We start from the raw sequence: 26972 nt of genomic DNA, 5'->3' as shown, positions 1-26972 counted from the left end.
CGTTAAATAAGTGCTGTTCCAGTGGTTTTCAGCATCAAGAATCAAACTGTGTTCGGATAAGTCGCATGTTTCTTGAAACTTGTTTAAATATCAGGAAGCTTGTTCACTTCTTTTAAAATGTCCTACAATTTTGTGACAATTTTTTTACTATATCAATTACAGCAGCTTCTTTGAATATAACATAATGAAAAACTAGCTGCTGTTTGTGTGAGCTATACATCCAATATAATCAAAGTTTCCTTAACACGTGGCTGCTTGCAAATTAAAAGTCTTGTCGCAGATATCCATGCGATTTTATTTGTTGAATTAAATTCAACAGTAATTTGGTTGAGTTTCTCTGAAACCTTGTTCCAAGACGCTGTCTGTCAGTATAACTTTTTCATTTGGGGACTTAAATGAAGTGGGCTGTGCTACTCAACATTGAGCATGTCTTTGCTGGATTGCTCCTTATGTCAGTGATAAAGCATACCCATTCAGCCTTTTCTAAAAACTGTACAAATTTTACCTTTTATGTTTTCGTACATTGCTGGCATTAAAGTCTTTCTCAAGTATTTCTCAGACTTTTTCCTGTATCTGGATGGAGTGTCAGGGTCAATCAAATTGAGCCTATGAAATGCATCTCCCTCAACAACATCGTATGGCAGAATGTCATCGATAATGAGTTCCATAATACCTTTATCGATTTGTAACAGTATTGGATGTTTATCAGGCCAAAGCAGAGCTACTTTTTTCTCAATTATATCCAGTAAAGTAGATTGTTTGACTACCTTTTTGTTTTGCGAAAAGTTAAATGTCTCTGGCTAAATGATTCTTTTTTTTTTTTTTTTTTTAATGTTCTGTTTTCGTGGTAAGTCACTACCAAGAGATAGTGATCTACTACATACTTTACAAAGTGCTTTCCAATTGTTTTTCCAAAAATGTTCCCAGATGGGATTTAGTCTCGCAGAAGCGATTATTACCTGAAAGAGAAGACAATAAACAAATAAATCTTTCAACAATCACACCAACCATCGCTGGCCCGAAACTCAGCTGAAGCTTGTACTGTAGTGACTAGACAGCATAATAAACATACTTAAATACATAGAAAAATCTATGCTACTGATATAAATGCTTGTGCTCATCACACCATATTTACCCCTGGGATTCAAACCCACAGCCGCTTGGCATAGTTGTTTGGAACGTGAACCGTTAGATATGAGAGGCGACGAATATGAATTTTTTACTAATTAAGAAAATAATCCTTGCATGTATAAGGGTACGTTCACAGTGCAACCGACATTGGTCTTCAGATTATTTTTGACAGACGTCAGTCGCTATTGTCAGCCGATTAGGTGGTCACAGTGCTTCCGACCGTATTGGTCGATTACATGGGTTTCCCTATTTTAGTTTCACATCAGTGAATGTGGTCTACGAAATGGGTATTTCACTAATTTTCGTAGCACATTTTACAGTAAAATACAGATTAATAAAGAGAAGGTAATTCACAATGGCTAAGTTATTCTTACTAGAACGAAAAGCGGAAAATCTTCTGTGCCGTTTCAACATCTCTAAAATTATAAATTTATTTTCATTACTTATATCATTTTTTGTTATTACTTTTCTGGACTGTCTGTTGTGGCAGGAGGTGCCTATATGTCTTGCAAATTTATTGTTTGTCCTAAAATTCTCACAAACAGCAGCCAGCAATGTTGAAACAAACACACTCCCCCACCCCCCCAAAAAAAAAAAAGTGAGGCGAACAAATAAGCCATTTTACCTACTGCTCAAACAATCTGACTAAATAAAAAGTTGTAAGACTTGAGCATCTACAGTCTGTGACACATAAATATGTAAAGATGAAGAAAAACAGAACTTCATATTTTGGTTCTAGAATTATATAGAGCAGTGGAAAATGCAACATAACAAGTATTTGTCAGATAAAAGCCCTCTTCTAACCAAATAAATGCTCTTTGGTTTAAAATTAACAATTTTTTCATTAGTTTGCAGATGACTTGTCGTATTAGGACTTAAAACTCTTCATCGCTGAAGAGAACAATGACGTAAGATCCTAACTTTTCAATACATAAATGTAAAGGGACGCAAGAAGAATATTTTGAACAGCTTGTACATACAAATGCATTTATTTTCAGTAATTAAATAGAATATAGAGCCTGCTGACAATTGCAGAATAGTGATGAACATATGATGAAATACATGGAAAATTATGATTCCAAAAAGCAGCACAAATCATTGTTTCTTTAGTGTCAGGGCGAACAGCAAGATACAAATATCTTTGACCTTAAATTGAAACACAACTAACTAATGAAGTGTAAATAAAAATGAGTAATTGTATAGTTCTTGTGCGTCAGTGTATGCCTCTGTGCATACTATATATCTCAAAGACCTGTGAATGTTGGGTGCCAGCCGCATGAAAAGTTGTAACATGTAGAATATCTGTCTGTATATTTTCTAGTAGAGATTAGGCAGAGTCCTTTTTGAGATCAGTTTCGATGAAAATTAATAAAAGAACAACCCTCATGCAAAACACTTCTCCATAATCTAACCTTATCCCATTACTTGTTCCTCACATTAGCCTTGTGAAAAATTGGAACAGTATAAATACTAATGTTTCTTTTTCTGGTAAAGGTTAAACAGGGTACTTTTTGACACTTGTTTTTAAAAAATTCCGAAAGGAGGACACACGCACCCCCCCCCCCCCCCCCCCCCCCCCCCCCCACACACACACACACACACACACACACACACACACAGTCTTTCAAATATTATTCCTTCTTTGTCATTGTTGCTGGTAACAAGCAAATATGATGCGTGTTGAAACAATCCAAATGAACATATCCAACTTCAAGGTCGCATGCATATAAACCTAACAAATATACCTTGTAAAGCTTTTCTAGTTCCCGGAGCTGAGGGGGATACGAGGCCAGGTATAGCAAAACTGTGCGTTGAACTCTCTTCATTATAGTGTTGCACACTGCAAATTGCTTTCATTGGCAGCAGTGCTTAGAGATATGGAACATTCCAGGTTCTGCCAATGAGCTCTGAGAAGAACCGAGGGAACCAGAAAAACTTTCCAGAGTACGGTGCTATTCACAAACTCATTCTGCTCTGTCTTTCAGTCAGATAAAAATTTTCACAACCATATGACAAAATATCAAAGTAGATAATCTAATTCGCGTATGAACTGGTATGTCCTGGCGATGGCGGGCGACTGACACAACACAGTATGGGCCAAGTATATATGTGTGTGTGTGTGTGTGTGTGTGTGTGTGTGGGTATGTTTGTGGGTGGGTGTGGGGGGGGGGTTTGCAATTTCACAATCGGGAGCCCATCCCACAGTTTTAACAGTTGGTTCAATTTCGGCACTTGCTAGAAACCTTCAGCTTCAGCCAAAACTTTGGCAAATTTTGTCTGAAGCCGAAGCTGAAGCAAAAAGTACCATCAGACACTACCCAAAAAGGAACATTTCAATATCTGGTAGGCCCTCCATTTGCCCATATTACTCCCTCGCATCTTCAGGGCATACTCCTGATAAATCTGCGAACATTTTCTTGTGGAATTTTTTTCCCCATTCCTTAATAAGGGCCTTTGCGAGCTGTTCAAGAGACTGACTCACTACAGGACATGCTCAAAGTGGACTGTCCAGCATTTCGCCTAAATGCTCAATAGGACTGAGGTCAGGACTCAGAGCAGGCCAGTCTAATGTTTGAATCACAAGCTCCTGTAACATTTCTGTGGTGACTACTGCTGAATGTGCCCTCACGTTGTCTTATTGCAAGAGAAACTGGGGATCCATTACAATTGCAGTGGGTATAGCATGACCCAGTACAATCTTGTTGAAGTACCTCTGAGCATCAAGTTGGTCTCTGAGTGTCTGAAGGTCCAATCGGCCATCACTTGTGATGCCATCCCACTCCATGAATGAGCTGCAGCCAAATATTTCCTTTCCTGGACTGCTGCTTCATTATAACATTCACCATGAGGATATACACATATACATCCTGTTTTAAATGAAAGCAGAACTTGTCCATAAACAGTACATTGCTCCAGTGATGCAGCTGCCCTTGCATATGTTCCTCAGCAAATGCAAGTCAATATCTCATGGGCTGAACAGTTAACCAAGGGGTGTGATGAGGTCTTGTTGATTTTAAATCAACCTCTCGGAGTCTGTTGACTGTTGTTTGGTCACTGACACTGCAACCAGTTGCTGCTCTTATATCATTTTGTAGATGCTGGGGAGTCGTAGTGTGCTGGCGGAGGGAACATTTAACCACATATTGGTCATCTCTGGCCAATGTTTTCTATTTCCCATGGCTTTCTTATGTACGTAACAATTTCACAAAATCGTTTCCAAACCCTCCAAACAATAGATGAAGCCACATTAAGCTCTGTACACACTGCACAAATAGTCCAAACTTTCTGCAGTAATGTCACTGCCCAAACACATTCTGCCTCAGCCAGATGCCTCATGTTAACTGATTAAGCATGCATAGATAGTATAGAGACAACCTTATTGCTTACACTCACTAGATAACAGAGTGAGACATTGCTCATCTATTTCACTCTTAGGCATAGCATGATAATTTTGAATACTGCCACTAAGCCGTGGGTTTCAAACGTGTTGTGGAAGATTGTTTTCATTATTAAAACATGTCAGAAGACTGAAGATCAAAAGTATTTATCTTAATCACAGACTATGTACATGGTACACTCAGTCAGATTCTTGTCACTCTAAATTGTTTTGAGCAGTGAATATAGGATGATTCTAAAAGGACTTTATAATTTCACTTACATACAGAATTTTATTGATACAACTTAGACATGTAGGGTGTCGTAACAAAATTTTCATTGATTCATTGTTGTAGTACTGAGTCCTGCCACTAGTAAAGACATAAAATTGAAAATCAAAGTGGCAGACTTCACAGGATCTGAACAAGCTTGTTACATGTTTTGGACGAAAGAAACAAAGTTAGCTACAAGGGAAATTTAAATTCCATACCAGTTACAATAAGCAAGCTCCTAGTTGGTCTACAATTTACTCCTGGCAGCAGAATTTCATTCAAACTGGTTGTAACATTCAACATAACAAATCTCTAGGCCACCTACAAGTTTCTGAGGCTGTCGTCGAGAGAGAGAGAGAGAGAGAGAGAGAGAGAGAGAGAGAGAGAGTTTTGTTCGCAGTCGCAGGAAATCAACACACTGTGCATTGCGAAAGGTTGGAGTTCCTCATTCAGTTGTCTGGAGATTGTTACAAAAAAGATCGCACATGAACCAATACATTGCAGAAGTTACACCAGATATACTGAATTAAATACGGTAAGAAATTGACTTCAGATGGACTTTGGTGTATGGCCAATGGCAGTTACATTTAGCCAAAATGAAAGTGAATGTATGGAATGAGACTTTCAGTATTTTGGTACCAGTTGACACCTCTGCCATGTTTATAAGCCTTAATAAGATTAAAAACAGCCGACCAGTTGCAATGGATAAAGAAATCTTTACCTAGGTTTCGACAGATTTAAATCTATCTTCTTCAGAAGGCGGCCTGAGGACAATGAACGTCGTAATTTATATTAAAAGGTATGAAGCATAAGTCAAGAATAGAGTTTAACACATATTAGAAAGCTCTTGTATTACAAAATATGAGAAGGATTCCTGGTACTTACAGTATTACATTAATATGGAATGATATGTCATTGTCGTTTTTACAAATATCTGCATAGATCCATTAGTCCAAATAAAATATAGCCCTGAAAATAGGGTTTGTCAAGTAAATAAAAATTAGTGCATGGAAGTTGCAGAGCTCACGAGCGACTGAGTATAATCGGCCAGCGTAGTTACACTGCGGCCAGGGCAGGTGGCGCTCAAGTCGCGAACTATGTGCCGATTGGCGTACTGAAGCAACATGTAAAATATCAATATTAATTGCGTCCTTAGATAAAGTGACAATAAATAGAAGGAAAGCATTTAATACTCCCGTTATAACAGTATGTGAGCCTTGGGAACATTAACGTAGATATATACATCAAAAAGGCAGGTGGTGCTTACGCCGTGAGTTACATGCAGTGGCATATACAGCCAGAATATAAAAGTTATATTACAAAATTAGTGAAGCACACACACCGTATATAAGTCAAAACTTTAAAAATAATCAGTAATGGCTCTTAAGACAAAAATTACGAACCCTGGTCCACAATCCACCAGGGTTCGTAATTTTTGTCTTAAGAGCCCTTACTGATTATTTTTAAAGTTTTGACTTATATACGGTGTGTGTGCTTCACTAATTTTGTAATATAACTTTTATATTCTGGCTGTATATGCCGCATGTAACTCACGGTGTAAGCGTCACCTGCCTTTTTGATGTATATATCTACGTTAATGTTCCCAAGGCTCACATACTGTTATAACGGGAGTATTAAATGCTTTCCTTCTATTTATTGTCACTTTATCTAAGGACGCAATTAATATTGATATTTTACATGTTGCTTCAGTACGCCAATCGGCACATAGTTCGCGACTTGAGCGCCACCTGCCCTGGCCGCAGTGTAACTACGCTGGCCGATTATACTCAGTCGCTCGTGAGCTCTGCAACTTCCATGCACTAATTTTTATTTACTTGACCAACCCTATTTTCAGGGCTATATTTTATTTGGTCTAATGGATCTATGCAGATATTTGTAAAAACGACAATGACATATCATTCCATATTAATGTAATACTGTAAGTACCAGGAATCCTTCTCATATTTTGTAATACAAGAGCTTTCTAATATGTGTTAAACTCTATTCTTGACTTATGCTTCATACCTTTTAATATAAATTACGATGTTCATTGTCCTCAGGCCGCCTTCTGAAGAAGATAGATTTAAATCTGTCGAAACCTAGGTAAAGATTACTTTATCCATTGCAACTGGTCGGCTGTTTTTAATCTTATTACGTGGAACCGTTGCTGTTGTGCAGCTATGTTTAAAATACTTTATAAGCCTTCTCCATAAAATTCTGTGTGTAAGTAAATTTCTAAAGCATTTTCAGAATCACATTGTAAATACAGTCAACATCATCTATATTGCTTGATGATGATAATAATAATAATAATAATTTAACATATTTTAATTCACCTACAAAACCTGTGTAAAAGTGTACCAATACAAATAATATCTTTGCCTCAATCTTTTAGCTGAAGGTGTAAGTTGTGGAGTGTACCATGCAGGCTTATCATTGGAGACAAGGAAACGGATTCACACAGATTTCATTAATGATAAGTTGCAAGCTGTTATAGCTACTGTGGCATTTGGTATGGGGATCAACAAACCTGGTGAGTAGTATTTCTCTCTCTCTCTATCTGTCTCTCTCTCTCTCTCTTTTCCGCCATTCTCTTTTCCATCTCTGTGCTTTACATTTTATGTTTTTATGTATTGTTATATTTACCTATAAATGTAATTTATTTGTTTATAATTTTTTCAACAGATGTCAGAAATGTAATTCATTATGGTGCTCCTAAGGACATAGAGTCATTTTACCAGGAAGTGGGACGTGCTGGGAGAGACGGAGAACCATCGAAATGCCACTGCTTTTTTCAGAACTCAGACTTCCAGCTTAACCGGTTAGCTATACAACTTGTTATAGTCTGTCCTGATGATCTCGGAACATTAAACATACATGTGAATTGAAAGCAGCTGTATTCTGAAATCTTAAGAAACTGTTAATGTTTCCGTAGTCTCAGTACTGTTACTCTTTCTATGCAGAGAAAAACATGTGAAATAAAATGCAGAATGAAACAGAAAGTGGTAAATGAATCCGGGCCAATACTCAGAATGGGCTCTCAAGTTAGAGTTATATATTTGTGTATTACTCATTGTCTTTGTTTCAACCTGTCTATCACTTCCCCAGGTGAACATTACATACAGTTCCTACCACTCTGCTGAATGAAAAAGTGCCCTTGTGTTCATATTACTATGACTGTGAGAGAAAACAAACATTCTGTAAGTTTATACTCTAATCGTATCTCTTAAATTGGGAAAAAATGTACTCTTCTTAACATCAGTTAAAATTAGTAATGCTGCACAAAAGCACTTGTGGAGGTATACAGAAAAACAAAAATAGCTGAAACTAGTCATATAAAGCACACAAATGAAACTGGGACCTTACATGTAGGACGGTGCTGATTATGTACTTGGAGTAGTGGCCATAGCTGCAGGCAAGAGGCGGATCCTTCAGTAAGAATGCATGCTGCAATGCAGAGGGCAGCTCCTGGTCCTTTAAGTAGAGTGCCAGTCTCAGCTGGCAATTGCATAAAATTTATCCAGGTTCTTCTCGTTTACTGGTGTTTCATTAAAGATACTATCAGAGGTTGTGACTACCACATCACTGTCCTTTTCCATACACACCTTGACTTTTGGGCTGTAAGGTGACTGGTGAACTGGAAGTGACGAAGATAATGACTGTTGTTGAGGTTATAGGAGGAGGTGAAGTGGAACACATGAAGTGTTTGTCTGTTATCAGAGACCATTGCTTGGTGTACGTAATTCTTACAATTAACCGCTTCTGCAGTCACATACGACACCTGCATGAATTGTGGGACATATTACAGAGCTTCCACTACAGTGAGCCACAAGTGTGCAAGATATCATTACGTGTTCTGTTGGTGTTGCTCTGAGATGAGGTTCAGAAACAGCACTGGCAGATCATTATTTTTGTGGATGTCTCTCATTGCAAATTATCTAAGGCCTTGAGTCATACTGGTGAAAGAATGACAATCTTACACCTTCTGCTGAAGGAGGGTATGCTGTTACTGATTTGTAAGAGACAGTGATCATAAAAGAACCTGCAGAACAGATACATTTGACTGAAGCTCTAAGAAATGTACTCATGAACAACTGTAGGTATGTCACAGGGTCTGCATCACTGCTGTTGCATTCTCAGTGAGTTGAATCGTGATGACATCTTTGTGGACTGTACTCATTTTGAAGGAGAACTGCTCCACTTTCTGCAAGGCCTTCATCCTTTTTCCCTAATCAAATTCACTTCTTCACTTCATTTGTTTCTAAATCCAAAGCCACTCTGTTCATGTTGCTCCTCTTGTGACCAAGTAGCGGGAAAGCCCTAAATGTCTCAATACATCACTCTCAAGTAAAAGCCCTGCGAAGACCTCCTCACTTGAGAAGTGCATCTGTGTGGTGAAGCCAAGTGTGCGGCACTCTTTCCCCATCACTCACTATCCATGTGGCACAGGATCAGTTGCTTTCACTAGGCGAGCACTCGTGAAATGTGGCCAATAGGAATTTGCCTAGTTCCAGTGGCTGAGGAAGCACGGCTGTTAGCTATGCCACAACATAGCGTATGCCCTACGGAAGAGCATAAAGCCTGCACACACTGGAGCTTTGCGCCCTTTGCATATCTCTGTGCTACCTACTATGAAAGCCGTGCAAGTGACTGTGTCATTAGGCAAGGTAGTGCTGATCATCCTCCCCAACTTTCGCCAAGCTGTGTGATGTGTATTCACCCTTTCTCTCACACGACACAGCTGAGTGGACTCCATATAAAAAAGGCATGCACTTGCAGTGCCCTCATCCTCATTCTCCAAGATTCCTCCCGTAAGGACCATTGTCTTCTGTCATTGCACTTGTGGTCCACTGTCTTCTTTCATTGCCCTCCTAACTTCCAAATCATTCTTGCCAAACCGTATAATGTTCCTAGAACATCCTTACCGTAAGATCCTATCCCTACAATCACTATCATTATGAGAACTTCCTTCCCTGTCCACCCACTACTACATATTTCAGTTCCAACATTAGTAAATTGTACTTCACAGGCGGATCAACATGTGAAACAGATGTTGTTTGACAACTAACATATATTCACTCCAAGGCTTTTTATGTAGGAATGACCAGTACTAAACTGGCTAAGCAAATAAATGGACGCAGAGGAACCTTCTGCTTCCCAGGCTCCTACTACCAAGGTATTGAGCATAATCTTACCACATGACACTTAGGAGAATGGCAGTTGCAAAGTTCCATGCATCCACATTATATCTTGCTCTGTGGCACATACAGGCATCCTCTTTTACTTCCAGTTTAAACAGAAATGAATGAAACTTTTTTCTTTGGTAAAAGGATGATACAAAACCAGTGTCAGTTTAGGTGCCCATCAGAAAAAAATGGATGTAATGGCTTTGTCAAATAAGGTTGTGCGTGTCGCTCTCCAAAAAATTATGATATATTTTATCTCCCTTATTTTTAACCATACAATCAATATCCTGAGCATGCTGTACAATATGGCTCTAGGAACCTCAGGGGTGACTACAGAATGCATTTCACTTAAACCATCTCATCCATTACTAGTTTTGTTGAACTTGGCCTATGCTTGAACATGCCACTCTACTGGGTTTAGCTCTGTTAACAAGTCCACCTGTTTTGTCTTCATTGCTAGAATCACTCTACTATTCATCTCCCAGTCCCCTCCCTCCCTCCCTCACCCTCAACCTGCCTATAGACCTTGCCCCTTTCTCTTTCCCTCCAAATATGTTTGTCTATTCTTCTACTGCCTCCAAACCTCACTCACTGCCTCCCCTCTTCCGATCACCATCACCCTACCACAGACTCTGCCCTACTGTCAACCTCCTGTTGCCTGCGCCCCTCTGCCGCCCTCCTGTTGCCTGCGCCCCTCTGCCGCCCTCCTGTTGCCTGCGCCCCCCTGCCGCCCTCCTGTTGCCTGCGCCCCCCTGCCGCCCTCCTGTTGCCTGCGCCCCCCTGCCGCCCTCCTGTTGCCTGCGCCCCCTTGCCGCCCTCCTGTTGCCTGCGCCCCCCTGCCGCCTGCGCCCCCCTGCCGCCCTCCTGTTGCCTGCGCCCCCCTGCCGCCCTCCTGTTGCCTGCGCCCCCCTGCCGCCCTCCTGTTGCCTGCGCCCCCCTGCCGCCCTCCTGTTGCCTGCGCCCCCCTGCCGCCCTCCTGTTGCCTGCGCCCCCCTGCCGCCCTCCTGTTGCCTGCGCCCCCCTGCCGCCCTCCTGTTGCCTGCGCCCCCCTGCCGCCCTCCTGTTGCCTGCGCCCCCCTGCCGCCCTCCAGTTGCCTGCGCCCGCGCCCCCCCCTCTGTCGCCCGCCCCCCCTCTGTCGCCCCACCCCCCTCTGTCGCCCCACCCCCTTCTGTCGCCCGCGCCCCCCCCCTTCTGTCGCCCGCGTCCCCCCCCCCCTTCTGTCGCCCGCGCCCCCCCTTCTGTCGCCCGCGCCCCCCCCCTTCTGTCGCCCGCGCCCCCCCCCCCTACTGTCGCCCGTGCCCCCCCCCCCCCCCTACTGTCACCCGCGCCCCCATTTGCACGCGCCCCCCCCCCCCTCCCCTGTTATAGGGCACAGTGTCTACCATTGTACTATCTTTGACCTTCTACTGTGTGCCTTTCATCTTTGTCTCTCATTATTCTGTACACATCGTCCATCTAAACTTTTTTATGTGTGACTTGTCCTTTCTTTCCATCTTTCTCCAACCTATCCTTTTTTCTTTTCTGGGGAAAGATATAAGTTTCTTAAGCTGGGTGTTATGTTTTCTACTTTTATGTGTATCTACTTCCAGTACTCACAATTTCACTACCTGAAGGAAACCACTACGTAGCCATTCTGCTACTTGATAGTTTTAACTTTTCTCAAGGATTTTGCTTTTGATACACTGCATGTATAAGGTAATCCCACATATATGCCACCGAATTTTATTGCTTTCACAATCACAGATCAGTACTGTATTGACCGATTTGCAATTGTAAGGTTAGATGAATATAATGAAATCAGAATAAGATGTTTGTTATGTCTTTTGGTTTAATGAAGTTTGTTTTTCTAAACAGGTCTCTCTTAATGGGCATCAGTGGGGAGAACCAGAAACATCGACTCCACATGGCACAGGAAATGGAGAGGTACTTGTACTCTACAGACTGTAGACGAAAGCTGCTCCTTTCACATTTCCAAGATGACTCATCTGAAGCATTAAGCATTGATTCTAGTGTGTGCTGTGATAACTGCATTCGCAGGTAGGCTGACTCTTCCTCTAATTGTGACCATACAATTTTAGTGTTATGTCTCAGTTTGTTAACATTGTTCCACTATATTTTTCCCAGGAAAATACCAGGCAACAATGATCAGTACGATGGCCTTGAGACAGATGGCACTATAGAAGTGGCCAAAGAGGCACATTTGTTAATGGGAGCAGTGGAGGCCATGTCAGGCAGATTTGGCCTTGCAAAATACATATTGATGTTGCGTGGATCAACATCTTCCAAACTCCCTCCTGCTGCTGTGAAACATAAGTTGAATGGCTGTGGAAAACACAAGCCTGATGCTTGGTGGAGAGCATTAGGTACACAAAATTGAAAAAAAACTACAACTATGTACAAGTGGCATAACTTCTTTAGTACTGCTACAGTTTTTCAAGGGCAAGACAATATGCAGATGTTTCATCACGTGTTGCTATATGCCGATTATATCGGAGCATTTTTAGATAGGCTGATTGTGAGCTGGTGTTTAATACATTTCCTCATTTCTTTGGTGTTTGTTTGTCTTTTGCTCAGCTTTCTCAGTTTATATTTTCACCTTCTTATAGTCTTACATAGTCATCATCGAATCCATATATCAGAGAGAGTGCAGTGGGTGGGAAATGTTCATGCATTGCAGCCCATTAATTACTCACGAATTCCTAACTTAAATTTAGGCAAATAATTATAACTGATATTAAGATAATCCACCACATGAAGTATAACTACATATTAAAAAAAATATTACTAAATCTACGTACATCTAATCTGCATGCCGCTGTACAGTAGACATGAAAAATACTTCACATCATTTTAATCTTGTTTGCCTTGCAAATTGAGGGAAGAAAATGTGTTCTGCATAAGACTATTTAAGGGTCCTAGCCCCTCCCATCCTCTCTGTAAGTTCATTAAGCAGAAATACAACAGAGGAATGCAGTTGCTTTGCATTCTGTCTGAAATACAGATTTTGTAAACATATATATTAGTCTGTATATGTGGTGTCTGTTTTATCGGACATATCCGAAAGAAGACACCATTTTGACCCTGCAGCCATTATGAATCAAGATACAAAGACATTAGTGACATTTAGCTGCTAGGGAGCATTGATTTACATCAATAGAAATTGTTCAAAATTTGTGCTGGACTTGGATTCGAAACCGGGTCTCCTGCTGACTTAATGTTACAGGATTCAAGTTAGCTTCTCGCTTCTGTAGAGAAAATATGGAGAAAGGAGGAGTTGCTACATTTGTCAAAAACTGTTTTAGTTTCAAGAATATTGATATTAATAAGTTTTGCTCAGAACAGCACTTAGAAGCTAGTGCAACAGAAGTAGTACGAGGGTCATTCAATAAGTAATGCCTCACATTGTTTTTCTCTGAACGTATTTGTTGTAAAGAGTCAGAATTTGGCGACAATATACATCAACATGTCTCGTCCATGTCCTGTTTTTCTACATAGTCTCCATCACATTCTATGGCCTTAAGCCAACGTTGTGGAAGAGTATGTATTCCTTGCTGGTAAAAGCTCTTGTCATGTAGTCATAGCCATGTTTTCACTGCATGACTGACACTCTTGTCAACTTCAAAAAGGCCTCTCTGTCAGTCTCAAAATGTGGTATGTTGATTGGCATGAATAATGGCATCCGCACAATTCAGCATGTCTGGAACAGTGGCTGTGACAGGACGTCTGGAGTGTGGCTGATTATGGAGCTCTGTTTCTGCATTTCCTGAAGCTGTAACTTTCTTTACCCGTTGCCCAACTATACTCCTATCAACTGCAGCATTGCTATACACTGCACACGTTTATGGATGTGCACCACGGTTTCTTTTCCTGCACACAGGAATTCAATAACAGCACACTGCTTTTAACTTGAGTCATATGTAGATGCTATTTTGACACTGTACTACAGCTCCGTCGTCTGCCAGAAAGGTCTGAAACTTCACCGGTGCACAGAACAAACATCAAATGTGAAGCACGAACAAGGATATTTGTCTGTGTATATTAATGGCTTTTTGTAAAAAAATGTAGGGCATTTCGAATTAAACACCCTCGTATTCAATCATAAAAAAAGTCTGGGAGCTCTGTTGTCCCATCTCACAGTAAGAAACAAGGAAATAGTGATTGCTGGTGATTTTAATGTGGATTTATTGAAAATCTCTGCCAGTGAACAATTATTGCAGTCAGTAACGTTGTCATTCAATTTAATTCATACTGTGAACTTTGCAACTCTGAGACTGGTATTGATAGTATCTTTCTGGACAAATGTAGGGAAAAAAGTCTGACACAAAACCAATAGCAAATGGGCTATCTGATCGTAATGTGCAGCATCTTGTGTTAAATGTTGAAACTTGTCAAGATAAAAAAAATTAAATATGAGTATAGCAGGGTAATAAATCAGACAAAAACGGAGATTGCTCAAAGACACAATACTTCAGACTCAAAATACAAAGCTTTCGTTAATAAATTTACTTCCTCTTTTGAAAATTGTTTTCCCCTAAAGGTAACTCAAATCAAACAGAAGTCTAAAAACAATCAATGGATTACACAAGGAATAAAGATATCATATGGGACAAAAATGAGACTGTTTCTGCTATCTAGGAACACCTCTGATACTGGCATTGTAATGCAGAAATCTAAGCCGCTTTATTAAGAGAAAAAGATAATTACATCAGGCAACAAAATAAAAACTGCATGGGATATAGTGAAGACAGAGAGAAATGGGACCAAAAAGGAGGTGGAACAGATAGCTGTAAAAAAATAAATGAGTGCGTGGTAACTAGTGCATGTAGTGTTGCAAACCTCTTAAACAAGTACTTTTTCTGTTACTGACAGGTTGGGCTTAAAAGGTTCAGTAAACAGTGCAATGCAATATCTGAGACCATTCTTCACAAAAAACTCCAGTAAAATGGAAATGACACTCACGTCTCCCAGAGAAGTAGCATCCATCATAAAATCCTTAAAATCAAAGTATTCTAGTGGTTATGATAACACATCAACAAAGTTTTAAGCAATGAGTGATCAAGTGAGTTTGAATTTTGTTTTAAGGTATTTATGTAATCAGTCTCTTATCAGAGGAACAATTCCACACAGACTAAAATATGCTGAAGTTAAACCTCCTTACAAGAAGGGAGAGAAAGAGATACTATCAACCAGTTTCACATTTGCCGGCTTTTGAAAAAATATTTCTGAAGGTTGTGTTCAAGCGTCTTCTTAAGCATTTCCTGCAAATAATATATTGTCCAAGTCACAGTTTGGGTTCTTTAAGGGCTCCAATCTAGAGAAGGCTATTTACAGATACAGTGAGAATGTACTTAATTCATTAGACAACAAATTAGAGGCTACTGGCATTTTCTGTGACCTGCCAAAAGCCTTTGACTCTGTGAATCACAGCATTCTCTTAAGTAGATTAGAATATTATGGTGTCACCGGAAATGCTGCAAAACGGTTTGAGTCTTATCTAACAGGAAACAAAGGATGTCATTGTAAAATACCTTTGGAGTAAGCAGTCGGTCTTCATATGATTGGGAATTAATTACATGTGGTGTTCCTCAGCATATGCAGTTCAGAACTTGTAAGAGATTCCTTCCAGCATGCGTGTAACATATGAAGACATGCTGATCGAAGAGATCGACAGTGTTAAATTTCTGGGATTAAAACTCGATAAAAAATTCAGTTGAGAAGGCATACCACAGAATTGCTGAAGCACCCAAACAAGTCTGTATTTTCAGTGAGGATGATGTCAGATGTAGGAGGTATAAAAATGAAAAAAAACTTGCATACTTTGCTTGCTTTCATTCTGTTATTTCATATGGTATCATATTCTGGGGTAACTCATCAAACCGAGTAAATGTTTTTAGCATGCAGAAGTGTGTAGTAAGACTCATTTGTGGTGTAAACTCAAGAACATCATTTAGAAACCTGTTCAAGGAACTTGGTATTCTAACCACTGCTTCTCAGTATGTGTATTCCTTAATGAAATTTGTTGCAAGTGATATGCCTCTATTTCCAACCAATAGCTCAGTTCATAGTATCAGTGCTAGGAATAAGACCAGTATATAAAAGACTTAAAATCACTTACCTTGGTCCAAAAAGGTATCCAGTATTCAGGAACACACATTTTCAATAAACTGCCAGCAACAATTAAAAACTTGGTTGCAAATAAAGTGCAGGGGAAACAGATTGTAACAACATTGTGAAAAGGAAAGTTGCTAATCACCATATAGTGGAGATGCTGAGCTACAGGTAGGCACAACGAAAAGACTGTAACAAATAATAGCTTTCGGCCAGTAAGACCTTTGTCAGAATTAGGCGGTGAACACATACATACACACTGAGGCAAAAGCAACTCGTTTGTGTGTATTTGTTGTCTAATTCTGCCGAAGGCCTTACTGTCCAATAGCTACTATTTGTGACAGTCTTTTTGTTGTGCCTATCTGTGACTAAGCATCTCCGCTATATGGTGAGTAGCAACTTTCCTTTTCACAATATTGTTACATTCCATCCTGGATTTTCCATTGTTTGACAGGTTAAACAGAGTTTGAAAGAATTTTTGATAGGCAACTCCTACTCTATAGATGACTATCTTAACAGGGACTGTTAGACCAGCTTAAGTAAAAATGTCAGTTCAATTGTGACAGCCGTCAGGCTTATGTATTTTGTGTATGATTAATTTATTAAAAGTGTATAACTGTGTTTCATTCTGACAGTGTATTATTTCTGTAAATATTTGCAGATCCAGTTTATTGTAATATATTGACATAGTTTGTCAATGTCCTGCAAATGATCAGAGTAGTGAGTATGCTATTCGAATGTTGTACGTTGTACTTTCTGACTTGTTCCACACCCATGACAATCATCTCATTTTTGGGTCTATGGAACAAAAACTGAATTTAATGTAATCTAGGCAGACGCTCTGACACCTTCGCCTTCTGAACACAGTGGTCATTGCGACTACATGGGCTACTACTACTTCTACTACTACTACTGCACGCCTCCCATCAGACCCAAATCCTCAACTTTTATCCACAAACTACTGACCTAGCGCATAGTGCCCTTTTCACTGTTGCTAACAGGAATGGTCCTAAGAGATGCAGAAAAAGTAAAAAAAAAATTTCATATGTTTTCATTTACATTATTCAATAATAAGTTTACCACACGCATAAAACAATTCTGAGGCTTTTGCAATTAATCATAGTAAAAAAAAAAAAATTGTGTGTAATACTTTCACAGATTGCAGTACTGCACTGCAGCTGTAACATTCGGATATGACACAGTTTTAATTTATGTAATGTAATTAACAATAAGTACAGCAGTTCATTCCAGTAAGAAATTCATCAGTGGGGTAGTAATTACCTACCATTAAATTCCTTATGTTCCTCCTAAATTGTACTTTATTAGTATTTAAACTTTTTCTGGTTGCTGAGAAGCTATTTGAAATGTGTAACAACAAAAATAATCAACTTCTGACAGTATAATGTAATTAGACAGATAAATAAAAAATCTACTCACCAACTGGCAGCAGGAGAATCCTCATATGAAAAAAAGGTTTTATCTATGCAAGCTTTCGGAGCCAGTGGCTCCTTCTACCAACAGAAGGGTTGAAGGGGAAGGAAGAGGGGTGAAGGGAAAGGAACTGACGAGGTTTAGAAAAAGTGACAAGGTTCAGAAAAATCACCCAGTACCCGGATCAGGGAAGACTTACTGGATAGAATGAGAAGGAAAGATTGACTATTTGGGACTGCACCGGATGAGATTTGAAAACCCGAGAGCTTAAAGGTGGAAGACAGGGTAATATACAAGACAGAGATTACTGCTAAAACATTGTGCATAGGTTAATAACAGTGAAAAGCTAAGTTTATTGTATGTAATAGAGGTGGGAAGAGGGACGGTGAAAATAGACAGGTAAGAAAATGAAAGATACAGAAAACTAAAATGGAGTGAAGAAAGCAGTAGTTACTATGAAGAAATGCTGAGACAGAAGGAATTAACATAAATTGAGGAAAGTGGGTGACACGGACCAAGGACATGTTGTAGTGCTAGTGCCCATCTGCAGAGTTCTGAGAAGCTGGTGTCTGTGGGTAAAATCCAGATAGTTTGTGCGGTGAAACAGGCACCAAGGTCATGACTGTCATGTTGTAGAGTATGCTCTGGAGCAGCATATTGTGTGTTGCCAGTAAACATCCTCTTCCTATGCCCATTCGTCCTAACTGATAACTTGATGTAAATAGTTATCAGTTGATGTAAAATGCCAAACAGTGTTTACATAACAGCTGGTATATGACATGCCATTTCACAGGTGGCTCCCCCTTTGGTAGTATATATTTTGGCTCTTACAGGTCAGTACAGAAGGAACATAGGGTCTGGGTGTGACAAGGATATTGCAGAGATTGGGGGAGGGGGGGGGAGGTTTGAAAAGCTATTCTAGCTCTGGTGGGCAAAATCTCAGACAGAATGTATCTCATTTCAGGGCATGCTTTTAAGAAGTCATGTCCTAGTTGTAGCTGATTAATACACTCAAGACCAGAACAATACTGAGTGAGAAGTGGTGTTCTCTGAAGTTGTTTCTTGGGGGGATCAGCAGTACAATGATTCAGTGCAGTGACCCAAGAAATCTGCTTTTGAATTAGGCTGGTGGGCTAATTATGTCTAGCGAAGGCTGAGGTGAGAATGGTGGTGTATTGCTGTAAAGAGTCTGCATCCAAATTAACACATTTGCGTCAATTGTCAAGGCTGTTTGGGAGGGAATGTTTGATGTGGAAAGGATGACAGGTGTCAGAATGTAAGTACTGTCACTTGTTAGTAAGTTTAATGTGGGCAGAAGAGTGTAGCTGGCCTTTGGTGTGTCCACATGGCAAAGATGTCATTAATGTGTCTAAACCAAACCAGGGGCTGAAGGGTTATGGATCCCAGAAGCCCCCCCCCCCCCCCCCCCCTCCAAGTGACCTGTGTAAAGGTTGGCATATATGACTTTCTCTTTCTGTTTTCCCAGTTTTTAAAATTTTGCCTCTTTTCACAACTTTCTCTATCGATATTTTTCTTTTCCAAGCGTTTTTTCATGTCATATGAATCACTTCTCTGGCGAGAGATTTTTGTCCATTCATTTCACCTTTTCAACCATTGTCTGTTCTCGGATTTTTTTCCTTGCTTTTCTTCCATTTTTCTATCTTTTTCCACCTCTGCTTCCCCTTTTTGCCACTCCTAAAACATGCTTTTGCACTATCAAAATTAGGGTCCCACATTCTGTTTCTTAAAACCTGCTTGGAGTTAATCCCACAGGCCTAACATTGAGAGTCCCTGTTTCTGGATGTAATCCTACTCTACACCAGACTCTTTTACAGTTTCAAATACAGTAACCTCTTGCACTTACTAATCTGTAACATATATGCGTCATCTGCTAATCACTGTTCCACTCCTCACCTACAAACAGAGGTTGGCTAACTTCCTTAACATCCCACAGCCTTCAGCAGTGTGTCCCAGATCTGTAACAACTCATAATCACAAGAACCAGTCGCAAAAGTACAGCTGTGGCATGGCAGGTTGGTTGTCATATTAATAATCATTAGTCATAGTAGGAAATTGGAATTGTTGTAAGTATTGTTCACCGTCTTTTATGAGATCCTGGCAACTATTTCTGTGGTCAGCCAGAAAGTGATAGAGAACATACTGACTATAGTTCCCAGTCTGCAAGTCCACATTCTTGTCCACATCACTGAAAGAAACGTTTCTATTCTCTATTTGCTCAGTAGGATCAGGAGTATGATTATAAATGAAGGTTTTGAGTTCTAATTGATGCATATATTTGGTAAAGTTTCACATGCACCGCATTTTAATACTCTTTATGCACTTACTGACAGTAAATCTCTCTATCCTAAACAGCACTATGAGCAGTTCAGAGGTGACCTCTACGGTAAGTTTGTACTAAATTGTCTTTCACCCTGACTACTGATAATCAAAATAAATGCTTGCCACAAAAGTGGAAAATAATGGTCATCACTTGCCACGTGGATTTGTTAACATTACGGGCGACACACTAACAATTAATTTTGCAAAATGTAAGCTATCCAGGATGGTGTACAGTCCTCAAGAATTCACTATTTATTATTACTGAAAATAAGTGTTTTGTAACAGCCTGCCTCTGACGTCATCCGAGGCAGCACGTGTTCCAGCGTTTGACTGATGTGGATCTGATAGTGACTGGGTGTGAAGTGAAGCTTAGTCTTGCCTCTTGAGCTGTATTTATATATGTGGCGCAGTGGACAGCCAAGGGAACACCTGTTGTCATCCGCCCTATGCCCACGGTAGCAGTCTCTAAACAACCGCTTTCTCAGACACACAATATTTTACAACAATGTCATGAATCAGTTTAGAGTCATTGTAATTTTTGTATACATGTAGATAAGTTGGTTAAAATCACAGAAAAAGTTTTAGCTCATCTCCATTAAAACTTTGCCTTCTAGAATTTTTATAACGGAACTGACAGTAGAACATGACCTCTGAACTACAACTTTAAGACACGTGGTATTGGTTGTTATTAACATCAAGGTCCTAAAACGTGTTATAGCTGTATTATTTAATAGGTTTCATCACATGCTGTAACCAAAACTCTCTAGCATTAATATAACAGATACTTAATCTACTACAAATAAGGAAGTTTTTGTTCCAAATTTAGTTTTCAGTAAATTACTCAAAAACTATTAGAGGTAGCTTAATGGGGGTCATGTAGTTATTATTTTTATGTTGAACTGAAGCGACATACAAATTTTCACATTTATAAGTCTAATATTTAGCACCTTCAATTTTTCTTAAAAACGTTGATTCTGACCAAAATATTGGTTTAATCACATTGAGACATGTACCAGTTAATTTTGACATACATGCACACATTATGACCCATTTCTGGCTTCCTAGCTTAATTACTTAGCGCCACTTATTTTTTTCTTAAAATGATGTACTTAGGTAAAATATTGACCCAATCAATCTGATACTTAACAGTTTAAATGTTATTACACTAAAGCATATGTTGACAAAGTTTGAAAAAGCAACTTTAACTTTTAATTTCATTCTTAATTATGGTGTAATACTGGTGTGCTACGCACAGACGCGCTATGGTGACATGGTGGGTACTAGCAGTGAACTGGGGAGGTCTCGGCACACTCTCTCGACTCTGTATCTCTCAAAAGATACAGCGCATGTTTCACCACACAGTGTTCTCAATCTCTTGTTTATAGCACTCTCCCCTCCTGAATTGTCTGTATTATCCAAGGGTCTCACTCTCAGCTCTAAATTTGCGTTCAATCATGCTGCTGTGGTGAAGGACCTACTTTCCTTCACACATAATGTCAACTGTAAATATCACTTTGCAACCCAATCCCAAAACCTTTCCAACAGCAAACCTGACATTGGACCCTGCCTTGAACAGTTCCAACCACAATCCCAACTTGATCCACCACCACTATCACAAAATCATTTCTGACAAGCCTTCCAAGACTTCTTCACATCCAGCATTTCTTCACAGCCCTTCCTCGGATCGCTACATGACTTTAACCTGTTCTCTGCAGAACTCCAGGCTCTTGGCTCCCTAAAAGCTGATGACTCCATCATTATCCTTCTAGTGGGCAAGGGATCTACCAGTGTGGTACTTATTTGTGGGAGTATGTAAGCGAAGATCTACGTCAGCTGTGTGACACCTCTCCATGCAGCATCATCCATCAAGATCTCATCTCTGTGATTCGAAATGATCTATCTTAAAACCTTAGGCCTCTCACAAGGACTGACACTTCTATCCATAAAACTTCTTATCCCACCCAAATCATGCACCTCCACCTTTTACCTTCTTCCTAAGATCCACATGCAATAATCCTGGCCTTCCTATAATTCCTGGCTTCAAAACACCTTAGTTGTTCACCATCTGCAACCCATAGTACAAAGACTTCCCTCCTGTATTAAAGACATCAACAATTTCTTCGATTGTCAGAACTCCATGCCTATGCTACTCCCACTACACACCTTGCTTGTTACCATTGATGCCACTTCTCTTTATACCATCACCACCCACATACATGGCTTGTCTGCTACTGAACATTTCCTCAGTCAGTACCCACTTGATTCCAAACCTATGACATTATTCTTGCTCATCTTGATCAACTTTATACTTACCAACAACTACTTCACCTTTGAGAGGTGTGACCGTGGGAACTAGGATGGCTCCCTCCTATGCCAACCTTTTCATGGGTCACTTGGAGGGGGGCTTCCCTGGGATCCATAACCCTTCAGCCCCTAGTTTGGTTTAGATACATTAATGACATCTTTGCCATATAGACACAGGGTGAGGGTGATCTGTTAAAATTCCTGGAATCGCTAAATATCTTCTCCCAATTAAATTTCACATGGTCCTATTCTGAATCCCATGCCACTTTCCTTGATGTTGATCTCATCCTCACTGAAGGCCAGCTACACAATTCTGTCCACATTAAACCTACTAACAAACAACAGTACTTACATTTTGATAGCTGTCATCCTTTCCATGTCAAACATTCCCTCCCATACAGCATTGGCAATTGAGGCAAACGTATTTGTTTGGATGCAGACTCTTTACAGCAATACACCACCATTCTCAACTCAGCCTTTATTGGACGTAATTACCCCAACAGCCTAGTTCAAAAAGCAGATTTTCCAGGCCATCACTTTGAATCCTATTACAGCTGATCCCTCCAAAAAACAACTTTGGAGCACACCACTTATCACTCTGTATTATCCTGGTCTTGACTGTATTAATCAGCTACTTCGACAAGGCCATGACTTCCTAAAATCATGCCCTGAAATGAGATCCATTCTGTCCGAGATTTTGTTCACAATACCTAGAATAGCTTTTTGTCACCTTCCTAGTGTCCACACTGTCGTCAGACCCTATGCTCCTACTGCGCCCGTCTTCCTACGATATGGCTCATACCCCTGTGACTGTCCCCACTACAAGACTTGCCCTATGTGCCCTCCTACCTCCACCTATACCAGCCCTGTAAGTGGCAAAACTTATACTACCAAAGGGAGAGCCACCTGTGAAATGGCACATATCATATACCAGCTGTTATGTAAACACTGTTGAGCCTTTTGCATTGACAGAACTACTGCCAAGTTATCAGTTAGGATGAATGGACATAGGCAGAGGTTGTATACTGGCAATGCACAATATCCTGTTTCAGAGCATACTCTTCAACATGACAGTCATGACCTCAGTGCCTGTTTCACCACACACACTATCTGGATTTTACCCCCAGACACAAGCTTCTCAGAACTCTGCAGATGGGGCACTAGCACTACAACATGTCCTTGGTTCGTGTCACCCATCTGTCCTCAATTTATGCTAATACCTTCTGTCTCAGCATTTCTTCACAGTAATTACTGCTTTCTCCACTCCATTTTATTTTTCTGTACCTTTCATTTTCTGACCTGTCTATTTTCACTGTCCCTCCTCCCATTTCTATTACTTACAATGCACTTAGTTTTACACTGTTATTAACCTGTGCACAGTGTTTTAACAGTAATCTCTGTCTTGCATATTACTCTGTCTCCCACCTTTAAGCTCTCGGGTTTTCAAATCTCATCTGGTGCAGTCCTCAACAGTCTTTCCTTCTCATTCTGTCCAGTAAGTCTCCCCTGACCTGGGGTACTGGGTGACTTTTCTGAACTCTGTCACTTTTTCTAAACCTCTCCAGTTCCTTTCCTTTCACCCCTCTTCCTTTCTCTTCAACCCATCTGGTGGAAGACGGAGCCACTGGCTCCGAAAACTTGCATAAGTAAAACCTTTTTTTATGTGCTTTTTCTCCTGCAGCCACTTGGTGAGTAGATTTTTTATTTATCTATTCAATTAGATTACATTTGAAATGTGTGTAATTCAATAATGTACACCTTTCTTCACTGAAGTGAGTGACTTCAAGAAGATTGTTATTATGCCTAAGTATTGATTCTGTGAACTGAGCTGTTAGTTTGAAATGTATTTATATCCCTTATGACAAACTTCATTAATGAATAAGTGTAGTAAGGAAAGTTCTGGGAAAATGTAAATAATTTAGGAGTAAAGGAGTGGCTTGCCAGATAGCAGAACCACTGAGTTGTCCATGGGCCTACCCACAAAAGGGAGAGAAAAAATTGCTAGCTTTCGGAATAAACCCTTTGACGAGCTAGAGTACACACACACACACACACACACACACACACACACACACACTTGTGCTCCTGCATTGTGCTGGCTGGACACACAATACCTCTCCCATTGTCCTCCAGACTCCTAAGCCCTACCTCAGTCTTCATACATCTTACCAAACTTAGTATGTCTCCATGCACTACTACTTCTCCTTTCACGGAAAGGTATGAAAACAAATCTGTGGCACAGTCATGGGCACCTGCATGGCACCTTCCTATGTCGACCTCTTTATAAGCCATCTAGAGGTAAGCTTCTTAGCCCCACGACCCTACCCAAACCCCTTGCGTGATTCAGGTTCATTGATATCTTCATCATCTGGATTGAGTGCCAAGACACCCATCCTCATTCCTTCAGATATCAACACCACCTCTCCCATCCATTTACCTGGTCTCCTCAACCCAACATGCCACCTTCCTGGACATTGACCTCCACCTCTAAGATGGCACCATCCACTTCTCTATCCATATTAAAGCCACCAACCACCAATAGTACTTAGATTTTGATAGCTGTTGCCCCTTCCAAACAAAAAAATCGCTCCCATACATCTGGTCACTTGTGGTTGGTGTACCTACAGTGACAAGAATTTCCTTGCCCAGTTTACTGAAGCTATCATGGTGGCTTCACAGACAGGCCTTACCTCTCAAACCTAGTCTGCAAACAGATTTTACATGCCATATCTTCACAGCCCCTAATCCTTCCACCACCCCAAAGAATCAGCTACAAATGAGTGTCCCTTTCGTCACCCAGTATCACCCCTAACTGGAACAACTGAATCACATCCTACAACAGAGCTTTGGCTATCTGTCATCATGCCCAAAAATAAGAGACATCCTATCCAAAATCCTTCCCACCCTTGCTAAAGTGGTATTCTGTTGCACAACCAACCTACACAACATTCTGGTCCACTCACAAGCCACTCCCAGTCCCTAGCCATACAGGCTAAATCTCTGTGGAAGACCCAGGTGCAAGATCTATCCAATCCACCCTCCCAGCACTTCCTATTCTATTCTTTTCATAGGCTCACTGTCTCTCATCAGAGGCAGAGCACTTGTGAAAGCAGCCATGTCATATACCAACTCTGCTGCAATTACTGCACAGCTTTTTATGTCGTCATGACAACCAGCCAGCTGTCCACCACAATGAATGGCCATATGTGTGTGTGTGTGTGTGTGTGTGTGTGTGTGCTGTACACACTCTAGCTCACAAATAATTTGTGTTTGTGCCTGTTGAAGACTCCATACTTCTACTATTAGATGGGTGGTCTCCTGTACTCCTCCCCTTAGGGGCTCAGCATTCATTTGCTGAGTACGGGCTTGGCAACCCTGGGGTTCCTGAGCTGGGGACTGGTAAATGCCGCCAGCCATTTGTCACCGTAATCTCTGGTCATGCTTCAGCGACCAATGTGTGGCACAGCAGTGGAATTTTGTGTGTTTTGGAGAACGTGGGTCCTGGCTTCACACACACACACACACACACACACACACACACACACACACACACACACACACACACATATATATATATCAACCTCAAGGTGTGCTACATGCTGAAGAGGTGAATGGCTGTTGAAGTAAAACAGTCTCTAACGGGCAACCTATGGGGCACCTACCACTTGTATAAGGGTTGCACAGGCATGCAGGGCTCTGCCTGGGTCGACGGTTATTTCCCTAGCGTCTCTTGGGATCCCTGTGGAACGGTCTCATCAAACTATTACTCCTGACGGGATGGGTGTACTGTCAGGTAGTACCTACACTCTCTCATCAGAGAGAGCTTGGTTGGTCAGTCCTCCTGGAAAGAAGTCTCAGAATTGTAGTAACAGGGCATTAGTGTGCCATAACATAATAATTGTAATCAAGTGAACAGTGGGAACCTTTGAGAAGGTCTCCCCTTTCTATATTCACAAGGCATTGGAAGGGTCTCTAAAAGTGTCAAATGACTTCATAATGTAACACTTCTAGTTGAAACTGCTGTTATTCAACCCAAATATCTTAGCTCATGGGATGTAAGGCCTTAGGTGACTACCCAGTTGAGTCTGAGTTGCACAACACCCTTAACTATAGGTGGTTACCTGATCTGATGTAATGGATGTGGACCCTGTGGAGCTACTTGAAGAATGGAAAAATATGGGCGTCATGGAAGTGCAAAACTATATGAGGAGAGTCAGTGGCAAATTGGAAAAATCGACAAAATTTATTCTAATGTTTAGTACTCCAGAATTACCTGAACATATCCTTGCAGGCTATATCCGTCTTAAGGTTCACCTGTTTGTTCTTAACCCAGTGTGATGCTACAAATGTCATAGATTTGGCAATGCTACTATAGGATGTCATGGGAGGGCTACGTGTGGCAGTTGTGGAGGCTCAGCTCACAAATCAGGCAATTCTTGTATACTTCCTCCGAAATGTTTCAACTGCTCTGTGGCTCATCCAGTGTGGAGCAGGAAGTGTGAGATTTACAACCAGGAAAGGAAAATTCTGAAGTTGAAAGTCAAGAGACGCATATCCTATGGTGAAGCTACAAAAGCTTTCAAGGCTATATAACCTCCAGTTTCCGCTCCTTCTTTTCCATCAGCCCTTAAGCCACCAATCACCAGGTGTGATGCCTGCACGCAAACTCAGACCACAGATTAGAGTACGAGCACATGCACTTGTCGCTGTACCAGCTAAGGAAACACCCCACTTGAAACTGAAGTCATTTGGAAGCTGTCAGCAATGGGCTTACCACCTAAGCCGCATACCACTACCCACCATCACAAGCCAACTAAGCCGTTC

The 26972-nt window shown here is 40.7% G+C and overlaps 1 protein-coding gene across 3 annotated transcripts in view; it reads left to right on the top strand.

Moving 5' to 3' along the window:
• LOC124607472 (Werner syndrome ATP-dependent helicase-like) overlaps positions 1-26972 on the top strand; it is a 227863-nt gene that overhangs the window by 111371 nt on the left and 89520 nt on the right. For all 3 annotated transcript variants that reach the window (XM_047139823.1, XM_047139825.1, XM_047139824.1), the window contains 4 exons: positions 7174-7311; positions 7464-7599; positions 11820-12002; positions 12090-12328. In XM_047139823.1, the coding sequence (XP_046995779.1) occupies positions 7174-7311; positions 7464-7599; positions 11820-12002; positions 12090-12328 (696 nt within the window). The remainder of the gene's footprint in view (positions 1-7173; positions 7312-7463; positions 7600-11819; positions 12003-12089; positions 12329-26972) is intronic.

The sequence above is a fragment of the Schistocerca americana genome, chromosome 3 (assembly GCF_021461395.2).
Source record: "Schistocerca americana isolate TAMUIC-IGC-003095 chromosome 3, iqSchAmer2.1, whole genome shotgun sequence".
NCBI lineage: Eukaryota > Metazoa > Arthropoda > Insecta > Orthoptera > Acrididae > Schistocerca > Schistocerca americana.
The sequence above is the reverse complement of the archived record's forward strand: the minus strand, read 5'-3'. Positions and strand labels throughout refer to the sequence as shown.